Genomic DNA, 16,431 nt, shown 5'->3' with positions numbered 1-16,431 from the left:
AAGCAGGCTCCCTGCAGAGCAGAGAGCCCGATGCGGGACTCGATCCCAGGACCCTGAGACCATGACCTGAGCCGAAGGCAGCGGCTTAACCCACTGAGCCACCCAGGCGCCCTTTTCTTTTTTTTTTTTTTAAGACTTTATTTATTTATTTGACAGACAGAGATCACAAGTAGGCAGAGAGGCAGGCATAGAGAGAGGTGGAGGCAGGCTCCCTGTGGAGCAGAGAGCCCGATGCGGGGCTCCATCCTAGGACCCTGGGATCATGACCTGAGCTGAAGGCAGAGGCTTTAACCCACTGAGCCACCCAGGCGCCCCTATTTCTTACTTTCAAATAGAAACATTAAAAGGACCAAAACCAGTAAAAATAGTTACCTATACAGAGAGATGGAAGAAGGGTCCTAACCCCAGTATTTGTGGGGCCAGGTCAGAGCACAAACGAGGGCTCACGTATCCTATATTGAAATATGTGAGTTATTTGAAAGCTGACAGTTAAATATGCTTTAACCCCTTACCTTGACAAATACACTTTGTAACGACACCATAAAAAAAAAAAAATAGGGGCACCTGGGTGGCTCAGTGGGTTAAGTCTCTGCCTTCAGCTCAGGTCATGATCTCAGGGTCCTGGGATTGAGCCCCGCATCGGGCTCTCTGCTAGACGGGGAGCCTGCCTCTCCCTCTCTCTCTGCCTGCCTCTCTGCCTACTTGTGCTCCCTCTCTCTGTGTGTTGAATAAATAAAATCTTTTAAAAAAATATGTAAAGCGTGGCTTTGTATGACTTTAAGTCAAAATGCCCAAGGAAAATTAATGCCCAAGGAAAATTAACTTAATTTTTAAAGATTTTATGTTTAAGTAATCTCTACACCCAATGCCGAGCTCGAACTTACAACCCCAAGATCAAGAATCACATACTCCACCGACTGAGCCAGCCAGGCGTCCCATAAATTAACTTAATTATTATTGCACATGCCTGGGTATTCTCATGATGGGCCAGTAATGTTTGGATAGAATAATACGGTCATATACAATTCATAAATTATTATGTTTGATTACATTAAATTAATTTTTCTTGCCTTAATTTTGGCAAAATCCCTAATTGTGCTGTTATGATAAAAGTTTTTCTCACTGTGCATATTCTGTTGCTAGTTATGCTAAATTAATCAACCTTTCTTGAATTATTCTTGTTCTTAGATATTTAAAAAATTCATTCCAATTTAGAGAAATTTTGCTCCTAACTGAAATTATTCCTAGTATTTTTAAACCAGTGTTTTGAGGGGGTTCTGGGTGGCTCAGTCAGTTAAGCATCTGACTCTCGGTTTTGGCTCAGGTTATGATCTCAGGGTCCTTAGATCGAGTCCCACATGGGGCTGTGTGCTCAGTGGGGAATCTTCTTCTCTCTCTGTCTGTCTGTCTCTCTCTCTCTCTCTGCCCCTTCCCCCACTTGTGTGTGTGGGTGCACTCTTTCTCAAATAAAAAAATCTTTAAAAAAAATATATGCTTTGGGGCGCCTGGATGGCTCAGTGGGTTAAAGCCTCTGCCATTGGCTCAGGTCATGATCCCAGGGTCCTGGGATCGCGCCCTGCATCAGGCTCTCTGCTCAGTGGGGAGCCTGCTTCCCCCCCCACCCCCCGCCTGCCTCTCTGCCTGCTTGTGATCTCTGTCAATAAATAAATAAAATCTTTAAAAAAAAGTGCTTTGATTCAGAATTGGATCATAAACTTTTATCATGTTCAGACATTATATAGACATTACATATGATAAATATTTTATCCCAGAAAATGTTTAAAGTATTTTTTCATCATACTAATCTTTATCATTTATATTGCAATTTTCACCATCTCTTAAAGCAATATCCAGGTCCACTTGGTGTTTCTTGTTTTACTCTTTTAATGTTTTTAAAGAATTTTCCCCTCAGAATTATATTTTATTTTTTTAAAGAGTTTATTTATTTATTTATTTGAGGGAGAGTGAGAGTGAGAAAGCACAAGCAGGGGTAGGGGTAGAGGGAGAAGCAGGCTCCTCCCTGAGCAGGGAGCCTGATGAGGGCCTCTAATTCCAGAACCCTGGGGTCATAACCCGAGCCAAAGGCAGATGCTTAACCCACTGAGCCACTCAGACGCCTCAGAATTTTATTTAAAAAATTTTTATTTGATCCTAGCTGATCAAATAACATTGCAACACATTACATTGTGTACAACATGGTGATTTGGTAACTCTATACATTTTTTTTAAAAGATTTTGTTTATTTATTTGACAGAGAGAAATCACAGTAGACAGAGAGGCAGGCAGAGAGAGAGAGAGGGAAACAGGCTCCCTGCTGAGCAGAGAGCCTGATGCGGGACTCGATCCCAGGACCCTGAGATCATGACCTGAGCCGAAGGCAGCAGCTCAACCCACTGAGCCACCCAGGCGCCCCTCTATACATTTTTTTTAAAGATTTTTCTTTATTTATTGGACAGACAGAGATCACAAGTAGGCAGAGAGGCAGGCAGAGGCGGGGGGGGGGAAGCAGGCCCCCCACTGTGCAGAGAGCCCGATGTGGGGCTCGATCCCAGGACCCTGAGATCATGACCTGAACCAAAGGCAAAGGCCCAACCCACTGAGCCACCCAGGCGCCTCCATTACTGTTTTTTTTTTAAAAGAAGACCTAGATTTGTTAAACTATTACAAAGATAAAACAATTATCATTGAAGTACTTTGAGGACTTCACTGTAATTTCACTTGTTGTTATGGACACTGACCTAAGAGGTTAGAAATTAAAGGATATATCCTAAGAGGTATTGACTGGTGGAACACGGTGAAAGAAGTAAGAGCTCGTCAGAAACATCTGCGTTAGAGGTATTTCATGTGGCTAGGATGCTTCCCAAGAGGCTCCCTGACGATGCCTGAATGAAGTAATCTGGATCCCAGATTAGTAAAAAAGACCCTTACCCCTGTGAAGAATGAGCAGAGGCCAGGATCTTAAGGGGAAAGGGATCCTTAGGCTCTGAAAGCTTGTATCTTGGGAGCAGCCTCCCTCCTTCCCATCCGGTCTACCTAGGCCTTCAAGCACCTGTGCTTCTCACCATGTCCGCCTGCCAGGTCATGGAAAGTACGGGGAGTAGAGGACAGGAACTATGGGGCTGCTCAGAGGGGACCTATACACAGAGAGCTTGGGGTTAAGTGATAAGCTACAAGTACCTTCTTGGTTAAGTTAATTCACCTTTGTTAATAAAGGTCCTAGTTTCTTCTGCAGGTGGCAACTTTTTGTCTCAGTACAGTCTACCTCAAGAACCGGTTCAGGTAAATTCTGGAGAAGGAACGAGACTTTCATCAACACCCACGCCACAGGAGAAGACGCATCACGTTCCTTCTTCCTAGTTATGAGCAGATCCCACGGCCGCATCGAGCATGCTCAGTGATCATCATCTGTACCCTCAACTGTCCAGCAGCTGTTGGTGTGGTGTCTGCCTCCATCTCATCTTCATACCCTCTTCTCGAACCTTCTGTCTGGACTTCAGCCATGTAATACTGGCTGCTCACAGACTGAGAAAGCTTTCCTTCTAGTCTCTCCCACGTGGCTTGGCCTTCTTAACCCTTCTTCCCAGGTATAAAATGGAGAGATGTCCCCCACCCTTGTTCCTGTGTTCTTCTCCGGAGGTCTTTGTCCTCAGGGTCAGGATGCGAAGCCTGGCATTCGCATTTCGGGAGCATTGTCTCCAGTGCTCATTTATCACTAGGCACAAACCTAAGCTCAGCAATAGGGTCAACCTCATCATCGCTGTCTTCTTTAGGCCCCCGGCCCCCGCGCGCCCGCTAATGGTGAGGTGTCTGGTGAGAATCTAGCCCAGAGCCGTCTAACCAAGACAGGTGACTCTCAGCGATACAAAGGGTGCTGCTCAGCCAGGCAGGGGACACTTTGGAGGAAGCTCACTGTAGCAGGGAGTGTGGCGACACGGGCCAATAACTCTATACGTCATGCTATGTTCGCAAGCATAGATACATCTGTCCCCATAGGATGGTATCACAGGACCACTGACTGTTCCCTGGGTGGTGGTGGTTTTACTTTTACAAAAAGTCTTCAAGGCTGAGACCTTATAAAGAAAACTCTGAAAAGCAGGCTGTTGCTACATTTCTTCAAATCTCTCTTCAGTTGAGATTGTGACTTGATTGTGGCCGGAAGATAGTCTCTGTATAAGACGTTGGTTTGGGGGAATATTTGCATGTGCATCTTTTTCTTTATGGTCATGCAAACATTTTTATTTCCTTGTTTTAGTTTCCGTATGTATACATTTAATTCTATTTTGAAATGATGTCAAACATTGAGAAATTTGCAAATAGCAGAGAATCCTCTTTTTTTAAAAAAATATATTTTATTTATTTTTTTGGCAGACAGAGATCACAAGTACGCAGAGAGGCAGGCAGAGAGAGAGAGAGGAGGAAGCAGAGAGCCCGATGAGGGGCTCGATCCCAGGACCCTGGGATCATGACCTGAGCCAAAGGCAGAGGCTTTAACCCACTGAGCCAGCCAGGTGCCCCAAATAGCAAAGAATCCTCTTATACCCTTTATTTTTTTTCTCTTATACCCTTTATTTAGTGCCACGTATTATTAACATGTTACCACATTTGTTGCTCTTTTAGTCTCTCTCCAAATTAAAATTCATATTTTTTGTAGTAATCTCTACACCCAACGTGGGGCTCTAAGTCACAGCCTGGAGATCAAGGGTTGCATGCTTTCCCGACTGAGCCAGCCACCCAGCCACCCTAGAAATTTTATTTGGTATATGTGTGTGTATGTATAATTATTTTTCTTATGAATCATGAGAGTAGATTGCATACATCATGCTTCTAGGTCCCTTACTACCTCAGTATTTCCTTTTTTTTAATTGATTTGACAGAGAGAGAGATCACAAGTAGGCAGAGAGGCAGGTAGAGAGAGGAGGAAGCAGGCTCCCTGCTGAGCAGAGAGCCTGATGTGGGGCTCGATCCCAGGACCCTGAGATCACGACCTGTGCTGAAGGCAGAGGCTTAACCCACTGAGCCACCCAGGTGCCCCCTCAGTATTTCCTAAGAAGGCTATTCTCTCTCGCTCTTTTTTTTTTTTTAAGATTTTATTTATTTATTTGATAGAGACACAGCTAGAAAGGGAACACAAGCAGAGGGAGTGGGAGAAGGAGAAGCAGGCTCCCCAGTGAGCAGAGAGCCCGATGTGGGGCTCGATCCCAGGACCCCGGGATCATGACCCGAGCGGAAGGCAGACGCCTAATGACTGAGCCACCCAGGCACCCCTCTCGCTCTTTTTTTAAGTTTATTTTTTATTTATTTATTTGACAGAGATCACAAGTAGGCAGAGAGGCAGGAAGAGAGAGAGGAGGAAGCAGGCTCCCTGCTGAGCAGAGAGCCTAATGTGGGGCTCGATCCCAGCACCCTGGGATTATGACCTGAGCCGAAGGCAGAGGCTTTAACCCACTGAGCCACCCAGGTGCCCCAAGTTTGTTTATTTTTTTTAATAATCTCCACACCCTATCATGGGGGCTCGAACTCACGACCTTGAGATTAAGAGTCGCACACTCCTCCGACTGAGCCAGCGAGGTGCCCCAAGAAGGCTATTCTTTTATATAACCACGAAACAGTTATCCAATTTAAAAGATTCAAGTCGCTGCAAGACATGTCTACTCTATGATCCATATTCCAGTTTGGCAAGAGTCCTAATAATGTCCCTTGTAGCCACCGTGTCTCGGCTCCAGCGTGGGACACTATCCAGAACTCTCCATTGCATTTAGTGCTCAGTTCTCCTTTCATCTGTGATGGTTCCCCAGGCTCTGTCTGTCCCATTATCTGGATTTGCCTGATGCGTCCTTGTGCTTCAGTTATGGTGGCACACCCAGGCCAGAGAACTACACAAGGAGCGCGTACGGTAGTCTCCCTCGATGGTTTTGGCCTGAACGGTTTTCAGTTTTCACTATGATAGTTTTGAAATGGTGATTTTCTACCTCAAGCCTTCCTCTCTGTGTACTGGGCAGCACCGTACCATAAAGCGGAGCTCTCCTTTCTCATTTACTGGTTTGTCTTACTAGTTTAGACTAATGGATTCCTACTGTATTCCATGGGTTTTATGCCTTTACTGTCCTTATTTACTTTGAGGTTGACATTAGCCCAGATTTGGCCACCTTTGAGCAGGCTCTTGTGCTCTTTGACATTCTCTCCCCCATACACCATAATTTTTGGCACTATTTTCTTTCTGGCACACCCAGTTTACCTTGTACCTTCCCTGCCCCAGTCCTGTAATCAACCATTTTCCCATTGTGAAATTCTTTTTAGTGGGGAATGGTAGTTAGAAATGGTAGTTAGAAACCAAAATCTGGGCATCAGATATGCTCCTTGTTACTGGGTATGAACGTTCTCAACTCTTTCAGTGGACAGAGCTGGGGAAAATATGTACATATCCTATACATATAGATGACACATATATAAAATATCTATACATAAAATAATACATATGTAACACATCTAAACTAATATATGTTATATATAACATAATCTAATATTATCTAGCCTATTATTTTAAGGAAGATTTTATTTATTTATTTGAGAGAGAGAGAGAGAGCATGAGAGGGGAGAAGGTCAGAGGGAGAAGCAGACTCCCCATAGAGCTGGAAGCCTGAAAGTCTTAAAGTCTTTTAAATTTAAGAATTTAAAAGAAGTTATTTAATCTCTCAAGAAGTAAAACAACTACTACATAGTTACATGCAAAAGAATTAATCTAGACACAAACCTCCCATGGTTCACAAAAATTAATCTCATAGACCTAAGTGTAAAATGTTAAACTATAAAACTTCTAGATGGCATAGGAGAGAATCAAAGTGATCTTGGGTTTGGCATGACTTTGTAGCATGACCCATGAAAGAAAAAAATTGGTAAGTCGGACTTTGTTAAAATTAAAAACTTCTGTTTTGTGGAAGACACTGTTGAGAGACTGAAGACAAGCGACAGACAGGGAGAAAATATTTGCAAAACACATATCTAATAAAGAACTAGTATCTAGGGGCTCCTGGTTAGCTCAGTGGCTTAAGCATCTGACTCCTGGTTTCAGCTCAGGTCACGGTCTTTGGGGTCAGGGGATCGAGCTTCACACTGGGCTCCGTGCTCAGCACGGAGTTTGCTTGAGATTCTCTTCCTCTCCCTCTGCCCCTCGCACTGCTCGCTCTCTCTAAATAAATAACTAATTAACTAAATAAGTAAAATCTTTAAAAAAGCGAGAAATACAGATAGCAAATACCCATATGAAAAGATATCAACATCATTTGTCATTGGGGAATTGCTAATTAAAGCAGCAGTGAGACGCTCCTACACATCCATTTCTAATGGCTAAATTTCTGAACACCAAACACACCAGATGCTGGTGAGGATGGAGAGTGACAGGAACTCTCATTCACGGCGGGTGGGAATGCAGAATGGTGTGCTCACCTTGGAAAACAGTTGGCGATTTCTTACAAAACGAAACATACTCTTTACTGTATGATCAAGCAATCGTTCTCTTTGGTATTTACCCAAATGAGCTGAAAAATTCTGTCTGCGCAAAAACATGTGCACGGATGTGCACAGAAGCTTTATTCATCCCTGCTAAAACTCGCAGCAACTGAGATGTCCTTCAGTAGTACAATGGATAAACGGGGAAGTACATCCAGAGAGTAGAATATTATTTTTTTTCACGATTTCGAGAGAGAGCGAGAGAGAACACAAGCAAGGGGAGGGGCAGGGGAGAAGAGGAAGCCGACTCCCCGCTGAGCAGAGAGCCCTATGCGGGGCTCGATCCCAGGACCCTGGGATCATGACCTGAGCCGAAGGCAAAGGCTTTAACCCACTGAGCCACCCAGGCACCCTGAGACTGAGAATCTTAAGCAGGCTCCATGCCCAGCACGAAGCCGGACTTGATCTCAGCACCCTGAGATCAGACCTGAGTCAAAATCAAGAGTTGGATGCCTGATGGAGCCACCCAGGTGTCCCTCAGTATTTTTAATATTATGCAACAGTCCATCTCAGATGTCTGCAAATAGTGCCTATTGAAGAGTCATTTCATTTTCCACGAGACCATAATTTTCTCTTTATTTGAGAATCTTCTGTTGTTTTGCTTAACTCTTCAAGCTCTTTTGATATCTCATCTACATTAAATCTACTGTTTTAACAGCACCTAGCCGGCATTCCCATCGTGTGCCCCAGAGAGGGAGGAAGGAGAAATGTGATGTGTGTCTTTCCAAGATGTTTCCTCTTTGGGCAGATACAGAAAACAGTGTATATGATCTTTCTATTGTTCTGAATGCCACCATGTCAGCACAAACTGAGCTGAGGTCTAGTAACGCGTTCAACTATGTGCCACGGCACAAAAATGCTTCTGGATTTTTGGTCCAAAAAATGACCTTATTCCCCCTTACCTTTGTTAACCATGATAGTCTCGTCATCATTGACTGCCCTCAACAATGCTTTTTTTTTTTTAATTAAGTAGGTTTCACACCCAGCATGGAGCCCAACATGGGGCTTGAACTCATGACCCTGAGATCAAGACCTGAGTTGAGATCAAGAGTCAGATGCTGGGGCGCCTGGGTTACTCAGTGGGTTAAAGCCTCTGCTTTTAGCTCAGGTCATGATCCCTCAGGTCACGATCCCAGGGTCCTGGGATTGAGACCCGCATGGGCTCTCTGCTCAGCAGGGGGCATGCTTCCTCCCATCCCTCCCTCTCTGACTGCCTCTCTGCCTACTTGTGATCTCTGTCAAATAAATAAATAAAATCTTAAAAAAAAAAAAAAGATGCTTAACCGACTGACCCACCAAGGCGTCCCACCCCCAACAATGTCTTAAATCAATGCCTAAAATTATGGGGTGCTTTTTTTCAGTCCTTTCCTTATGTCAAAACAGAGCTAAAACCCATTAAAAAAGTATGTGTGTTTCATGTAGATTACATATATACACATTTTTAAAAATCTGATTTAATATTACAAATGTTCCTCAGCTAGTGCATTATTTTCTAAGTACTTCTGGAACCATAAATTAGAACAAGAAGAAAAGCAAGAGGATTTGACTAGGTAATTAATGTATTTCTTACGCAAGCACTACAGCTACTCAAACCCTCCCCTACATGAAAATTCAGGAGTTTTGTCTGTGGCATTTGGATACACTCACCTCATGTCTTCAGGACATTATGAGATGCAGAAGAGGGCTTTTCTGGGCGTGAACGGCATCATCAGCTGAGCCGATGTTTAGGGTTATGAGTTTGACCAGGCCAGTGACAAGGAAAACATTTTTTGATACGTTGGTGATCTGCAGAGCCCTTAGCTGGTGCTGGGAGGGAACTGGGCGAGCAGGGGCAGAATGAAAACAAACCTATGAATGTACCTTTTAACATAGTTTTGACTTTGGGACGCTGTAAGATGATGTGCGTCAGTCAAAAGCAAGATTAGATGAAAAAGGGAAAAAAATCCATCTCTAAAAACCATAGCGGTAATATAGATTATACTGAGTGCTTGATGGGACACCAGCGGGGAGGGGGAAAGTACACATAATACCACAAGCAAGACCCCTGATTCAGACGTGCTTTCATGGTTTGACCCCCATCTCTAAAAGCCCCTTTTATTGTCCCTGTGAGCATCTCTCACTGAGCGAAACAAAATCCCTAACTTAACACCACAGCAGAAAGCAGAAACCTGGGGGCCGGTGCTGGAAAACTTTGGTTCCCCCCACTCCTCATTCCAACTTCCATTATAAAATTCTGCAAGGATAGAGAGTACCTCTAGGCATTCGGTTTTCTTAGGAACTGGCTGCAGACCCTCTTCTCCATCACTGCAACTCACACTAGTAAGCAACTTGAACTTCTTCCTTACTGTCAGTTGGTGTCGGCTCTTTTCCACCAACATTCTCGTCTTCTCTCTCCAGCCTCCGAATAGATGATGACCCCCGCTTTGGCAACTGTGGGTTTGAAGAGGCTCTTATCTGAAACACAGTCCTGGAGGAGAAAGACACGTTATCAAGTTAGTAACGATACCACTTGACTTCAAGGCCAACCCCCATTTCCATGGTCAACTCAAGGGGAATGGTTGGTTTATAATCCTGCTACATGGGGAAGTATGTTGGCTTTTTCAAAGGGGGTGTCATCCCAGTGCTTCTTTTGCATTGTGTTCACATGTCCTTTTCAGCTTAAGAATGAAGAGCACTGGGGTGCCTGGGTGGCTCAGTGGGTTAAAGCCTCTGCCTTCGGCTCAGGTCATGATCTCAGGGTCTTGAGATCAAGCCCCGCATCCAGCTCTCTGCTCAGCCGGGAGCCTGCTTCCTCCTCTCTCTCTGCCTGCCTCTCCGCCTACTTGTGATCTGTCTGTCAAATAAATAAATTTTAAAAAATCTAAAAAAAAAAAAAAGAATGAAGAGCATTTTGTAAGACAGCAAATCATCTGTCACAAGAATTGTGGCCCCACATCACCTCTGCCTGCCCATAGCTGTGTGGCTGGATGTCAAAGTTATAGCTCATTCAAAGTGGCTTTGGTGAGTCTCAGATCACTCAGAGGGTAAGTTTTGGTCTCAAACTAATAGAAATACTATTTTAGAGGATCCTGCCCATTTCAAGAAGATCTTTCTTGCTGTGCAAAGCTGGCTGGTTAACTGCACACAGTGTAGGCACAGCAAGTTTTCTGAGTTTGATTTTGGACATGTGGAGTCGGTTTGTTTTCTAAAAAAAATTTTTTTAAAGATTCTTACATATTTATTTGACAGAGAGAAAGCACAAGTGGCAGGGGGTGCAGTGGCCGCAGGCAGAGGGAGAGGGAGAAGCATTTTTCCCACGGAGCAGGGAGCCCCACGAGAGTTTCAATCCCAGGACCTGAGATCACGATCCCAGCCCAACGCAGACGTTTAACTGACTGAGCCACCCAGGTGTCCCTGGACATGCTGAATTTGAAGCACCAGTGCGATATCCAGGCGCTGTCTGTGTCCAGGAAATGGTTGCAACCTTAACTTTTCAAGAGCTGGGCTGAAGGCACAGATTCAGAAATCGTCATGTAGGGAGTAGAGAGGGGCCATGAAAGAATACAGGAGAGGGTAATGTCCAGGGCCCCGGGGGGAGGAAGTGGCCACTGACAGGAAGTGCTACAGGAAGACAGACTAGGAACCCAGGAGGTGTTCACTGAACAGCTAACATTTCTGAATAGAACAGGTTCCAGGTGGGGAGATCAAATATCTTGAAGGAGAGTTGGGTGTATTCACCAAGATTTGAAACTGGGGGAAAAGGCACAGTTGGACAATAAAAGCATCAGCATCAATAACGGAAACAGACTATGCCCTGAGCAGGAGGCTAATACAAATCCTTACATTATTCTCCTTTGTTTAGAGAGATTAGCATTTTGTGGTTAGAGCTTAGCTTGGCTTGGGGGTAGAGACAGAGTATACTGTAAAATCATATAACAAAATAGGAAGTTGGGAGTCTGATGGCTACAGAAAGGGAGGGGAAAACCCAAGAGGAAGAGGAAGAGGAAGAGGAAGGAAAAACACATCTCAGAGAAAATATTAAGTTGGGGCCTGACAGGTGTGAGAGAGAGGCTGGGGCAAAACCAGTAGAGTTTTAGAAACTGCAGTCCTTGGGGCACCTGGGTGGCTCAGTGGTTTAAGCCTCTGCCTTTGGCTCAGGTCATGATCTCAGGGTCCTGGGATCAAGCCCCACATTGGGATCTCTGCTCAGCAGGGAGCCTGCTTCCCCCTCTCTCTCTGCCTGCTGCTCTGATTACTTGTGATCTCTGTCTGTCAAATAAATAAAGTTTAAAAAAAAGAAAGAAGGAAAGAAATTGCAGTCCTTGCTCTGCACTGTGCTGTCACCCCTGGTGGGACCGCCACAGCTCATTAAAGGCTTGCTGCATAACTCAGCTTCCTATCAGTGGGCCATTGGGGGGTGAGGGATTAAGGCAGCATTTGGGATTAGGTGGGCGAAGTCGGAAGTCGGGGAGTCCAGGCCAGGATAGAAATGAAGCATTGAAGCAAGCGGTTAATTGAAACAAAGGGGGAAGGATGAGATCCTCAGGTATCCTTGGCATTAGTAGAGAACACCAGGTTTCCCAGCAGATTTGGGATGGGGTCTCAAATATATTTTGAATATTGAAGGAAAAGATAGCTTATTGAGGAATCTAGAGCCACCCAGGGGTAGATATGGAACTAGAATGTTCAAGTAAACAAATTAATAGGGACTAGTGAAGGAGGGTGAGCTATTTCTGGTCTGCGGGCTCCTTGTCATAATGACAATGAGATAATCTCCTGAAGATGCCGAGAAAAGCTGATGACGCTGAAGGAAACAGTCTGGAACAGCATCTTGGGAATCCCCTGTGACAATGTGCTTCCCCTTGTGACCGGCGTGAGGGCACACCCTCTGAAACATTTTTTGTATCCCCAACATATCTGCAGTAACTCAATAAATAATAGACTAAATGAATGAACGGAGGAGGACGAATGGATAGACAGAAGTCTGCGGAGGGTGTGGAGGCGGTGCAATCCCGGAGCCCAGCTCAGAGGCAGTAACCTGAGACTCTCACCTAAAAAGTTCACGACCCGGAGCCAGGAGAAAGAACAGCACTGGCATTCGGCCCAGTCCAAACTCCTGCTCTGTTTGGGGCGGGGCTAGGAGGAGGGCCTAGTCGGCTTCTGCGCGTCAACTGACCAATCGCCGCCTCAAGGGGGCGGGGATTTCAAGCTGTCTCCGTTCTTCCCTTTGGAGAGAGTAAATACATTTGGGCGCGGTTCAAACGGACCAATGAGTGCTCGATGTTTCCTGCGGTTTCTTCTCAACGATTGGCCACAGCTCATCGTCCCGCCCTCTCGTCACGATTTTTGCCCCACCCCCTCGCACACAAGATGGCGGCGCCCAGCGGAGTAGAGGCCGCGTTTGGGGTTTGCTGAGGCTGACGCCCTTTCCCACTACCCCTTTGGACGCAAAGCGCCGCGAGCCCAGAGGACGGGGGCCGGGCGGGGACAGGGGTACCTGCGTAGCTGGACCGCGAGCCCGCGCCCAGCCTGCGCCGCCCCCACCCGGCCCCGGCCCGAAACCATCCGTTCCCGGTCTCCTCTCGGTCTGACCCACTGCCCGGTCGTGGTTCGCCACCACCAAGCCTCCAAAGCTGAGCTCTCTCCTCCAGCCCGGGCTTACCTCCACTTTAGAGATGTTTGGCCTCTTCCTTCCCAGACAGCCCGCCTTCAAAACCGGGACTCCTGGACCGGCACCTGGCTCCTTTTCCCTCCACTGAGACCCCACCCGGCTCTAACCCACTTCTTCCTCAGATTCTTGGTTCTCCCTGGCTTGGAGACTGCTCACTTCCCTTCCAAATTGATCCCCGACGCCCCCCAATATTATCAGCCTTGACACCTCCCTCAACCTGGAGCTAGACTTCCTTTTGGATTAACCTCCACAGCCCTATCATGGAGGCTGTGTACCTGATAGTGAATGGGGTGGGCCTTGTGCTGGACCTGCTGACCTTGGTGTTGGACCTCAACTTCCTGCTGGTGTCCTCCCTCCTGGCTTCCCTGGCCTGGCTCCTGGCCTTCATCTACAACCTGCCACACACGGTACTGACTAGTCTTTTGCACTTGGGCCGCGGAGTCCTGCTTTCATTGCTGGCCTTGATTGAAGCCTTGGTGCGGTTCACCTTTGGGGGGTTGCAGGCCTTATGTACCCTGCTGTACAGCTGCTGCTCTGGCCTGGAGAGCTTAAAGCTCCTGGGGCACCTGGCCTCTCACGGGGCACTGAGGAGCCGGGAGATACTGCACCGAGGTGTCCTCAATGTGGTCTCCAATGGCCATGCTTTGCTGCGCCAGGCCTGTGACATCTGTGCCATTGCCATGAGCCTAGTGGCCTACGTGATCAACAGCCTGGTGAACATCTGCCTCATTGGCACTCAGAACTTTTTCTCCCTGATTCTGGCCCTGTGGGATGCAGTGATGGGGCCGCTGTGGAGGATGACGGACGTTGTAGCTGCCTTCCTAACCCACATTTCCAGCAGTGCCGTGGCCATGGCCATCCTCCTCTGGACCCCCTGCCAGCTAGCACTGGAGCTCCTAGCGTCAGCTGCCCGTCTCCTGGCCAGCTTCGTGCTTGTCAACGTCACCGGCCTGGTGCTGCTGGCTTGCGTGCTGGCTGTGATGGTGACTGTGTTGCACCCGGACCTCACCCTGAGACTGGCCGCCCGGGCACTCAGTCAGCTCCACGCCCGGCCGTCCTACCACCGGCTCCGAGAGGATGTGGTGCGGCTGTCTCGCCTAGCACTGGACTTGGAGGCCTGGCGCCGAGTCTGGAGCCGCAGCCTGCAGCTGGCCACCTGGCCAAACCGGGGAGGGGCTCCTGGGGCCCCTCAGGGTGGCCCTAGGAGGGTGCCCTCAGCCAGGACCTGGCGACAGGACATTCTTCCCGAAGCAGGGCCCAGATCAGAGGCAGAAGAGGCAGAAGAGGTCAGGACGGCCAGAGCAACAGCTGCTCGCGGCCGGGAGAGGCTCAACGAGGAAGAGTCTGTCGCGGGGCAAGACCCATGGAAGTTGCTCAAGGAGCAGGAGGAGCGGAAGAAATGTGTCATCTGCCAGGACCAGAGCAAGACGGTGCTGCTTCTGCCCTGTCGGCACCTGTGCCTGTGCCAGGCTTGCACTGAGATCCTCCTGCGCCACCCCGTCTATCACCGCAACTGCCCACTCTGCCGCCGGGGCATTCTGCAGACCCTCAATGTCTACCTCTGAAGCCTCCTTCCCTGCCTGCCCGCTCTGCTGTGCTCCATGAGCCACCTGCGCTAGGACAGCTTTCACACCTGACCTCTTGGTTCCTGGCCTGAATTCCCTCCTGCCCCCATGGCCGTCACGCCGAGCCTCCAAGCCATACGTCCAGGACATGGAGATAGGCTATTCTGGAAGACTGTGAGCTGGGTGGGGCAGGGTAACAGCTTTTTCTCACCCAGTGTACCCCTGTGTGATGCCAGAGGTGGTGAGTGTGTCACTGTGCAATGCCCTGAGACTGCTGTGGAGCCCCCTCTAGCTTGCCAGGGCCCATCCAGATGCCAACCTCTGGGGCTCCCCTTCTACTTCTGGTGTTTCTGTTGGGGATTTGCAGGTCCTCTCCCTGACTCCTCCCCATTTCCTCCCCAGCTTCTGCAGCCACAACACATCACTGTCCTTCAGATGTTTTGGTAACACAGGGGCCTTGGAATGAACTTGAACCTTTGCTTTCAGCCAGAGCACCTGTGCACTGGTGGGCCTTGGGGATAGTATCTCTCAGGTGCACTTAGCGTGACCACTTCTGCCAATCTTGATCTTATGAGGCTCCCTCCCAACCTGATCCAACAGCTAGGATCAAGAGTTTACCCCTTGGGGGGGGGTGGGTGTCTGCACCCGGCTTTGGGACCATGTTACCCTCTGGCACACCAGCTCCACTGGGAGCCTCAGAAGGGATAACCAGATTTCTACTCCTACCCCTTTCACTCCCCACATCACAGAGAACAATGGCATTCCCCTTCTGTTTGTCTCTCCCTGGCACTGGGGAGGGCAGACTGCACATTTCACTAGGGTCCAAATATGGAAGGGGCCAACCTAGGAGTATGCAGCTCCCTGATGGGTCTGTCTGACCCAGATGGGTCTGTCTGGCCCAATTTCTGGTGAATAAATTTCTCTTGACAGCTCTGATGGCATCTGTGTGCATCCTTACAGGGGTGACCAGCTGGTCAGACTAACTGGGGCTGTAGCAGGGTCTTTCAGTCCTGCTGGAGTCACTGTGGTCTGTAGGGGACCTGGTGGGGGAGGAGATAAGAGAGGATGTGAGGACAGTACCTTGGAGAGAGCCCATGCCAGGTGTTGCTGGATTAGCTTCCGCCCCCTCCAATTTGTGCCCTCACATACCTGGCTTTTGGGAAAGTCCTCCCAGTCTTTTTTACTCTTTCCAGAATGAAGCCCTGGTAGAGAGGCGTGGGAACATTCCCATGCCTTGAGTAGGCTTCCCAGCTTCTCTAGTGCCGCTCTTCCCAGAAAGGAATTTGGGGTTCCTGCTGCCTGGACTTCAGTCTACCATCCAGTCCCTGGAGGAGCCTGGTGCTTGTCTTTGTGTCTCTTGGGCTGGAGTTGGGCTGTGAGGCCTCCTGGCGGAGAGCTGGGAGCTGAAGTCCAGGACCCAATCCCAGTCCCCATGTTCATATCTGCCCTCACAGGCCCAGCAAGAGGGAGGGGGGACACTCCTGCATAATTGTATGTTAAATCTAGGAGCATAATGCCAGGGCAGACTTCTGGAAGCTGTTGGGTGGTTAGCGGAGCGGGGGTGGTGGGCTTGGGGGGCGGGTGGAGGGGGTGTGGAGGAAGGGTAGGTTAGAAAGAAACTGAGAAGAGGCCCCTCCACATTCTCTGGGGTTGAGAGGCTGAACCGATTGTGGGTCTGGCAATCCCTGGCTTGTTAGTCATTGGGATGGG

At 48.1% G+C, this 16,431-nt stretch overlaps 1 protein-coding gene across 1 annotated transcript; it reads left to right on the top strand.

Moving 5' to 3' along the window:
- The first annotated feature begins 12,874 nt into the window (after positions 1–12,874).
- LOC111153778 (ring finger protein 26) lies at positions 12,875–15,655 on the top strand. The gene has a single exon (XM_022513015.1). The coding sequence runs from the start codon at positions 13,417–13,419 to the stop codon at positions 14,719–14,721; it is 1,305 nt and encodes a 434-aa protein (XP_022368723.1). The 5' UTR covers positions 12,875–13,416; the 3' UTR covers positions 14,722–15,655.
- Positions 15,656–16,431: the final 776 nt, after the last annotated feature.

Source organism: Enhydra lutris, unplaced genomic scaffold, assembly GCF_002288905.1.
Source record: "Enhydra lutris kenyoni isolate GAN:26980312 unplaced genomic scaffold, ASM228890v2 scaffoldscaffold34, whole genome shotgun sequence".
Taxonomy (NCBI): Eukaryota; Metazoa; Chordata; class Mammalia; order Carnivora; family Mustelidae; genus Enhydra; species Enhydra lutris.
This window is presented reverse-complemented; position numbering and strand designations above follow the sequence as displayed.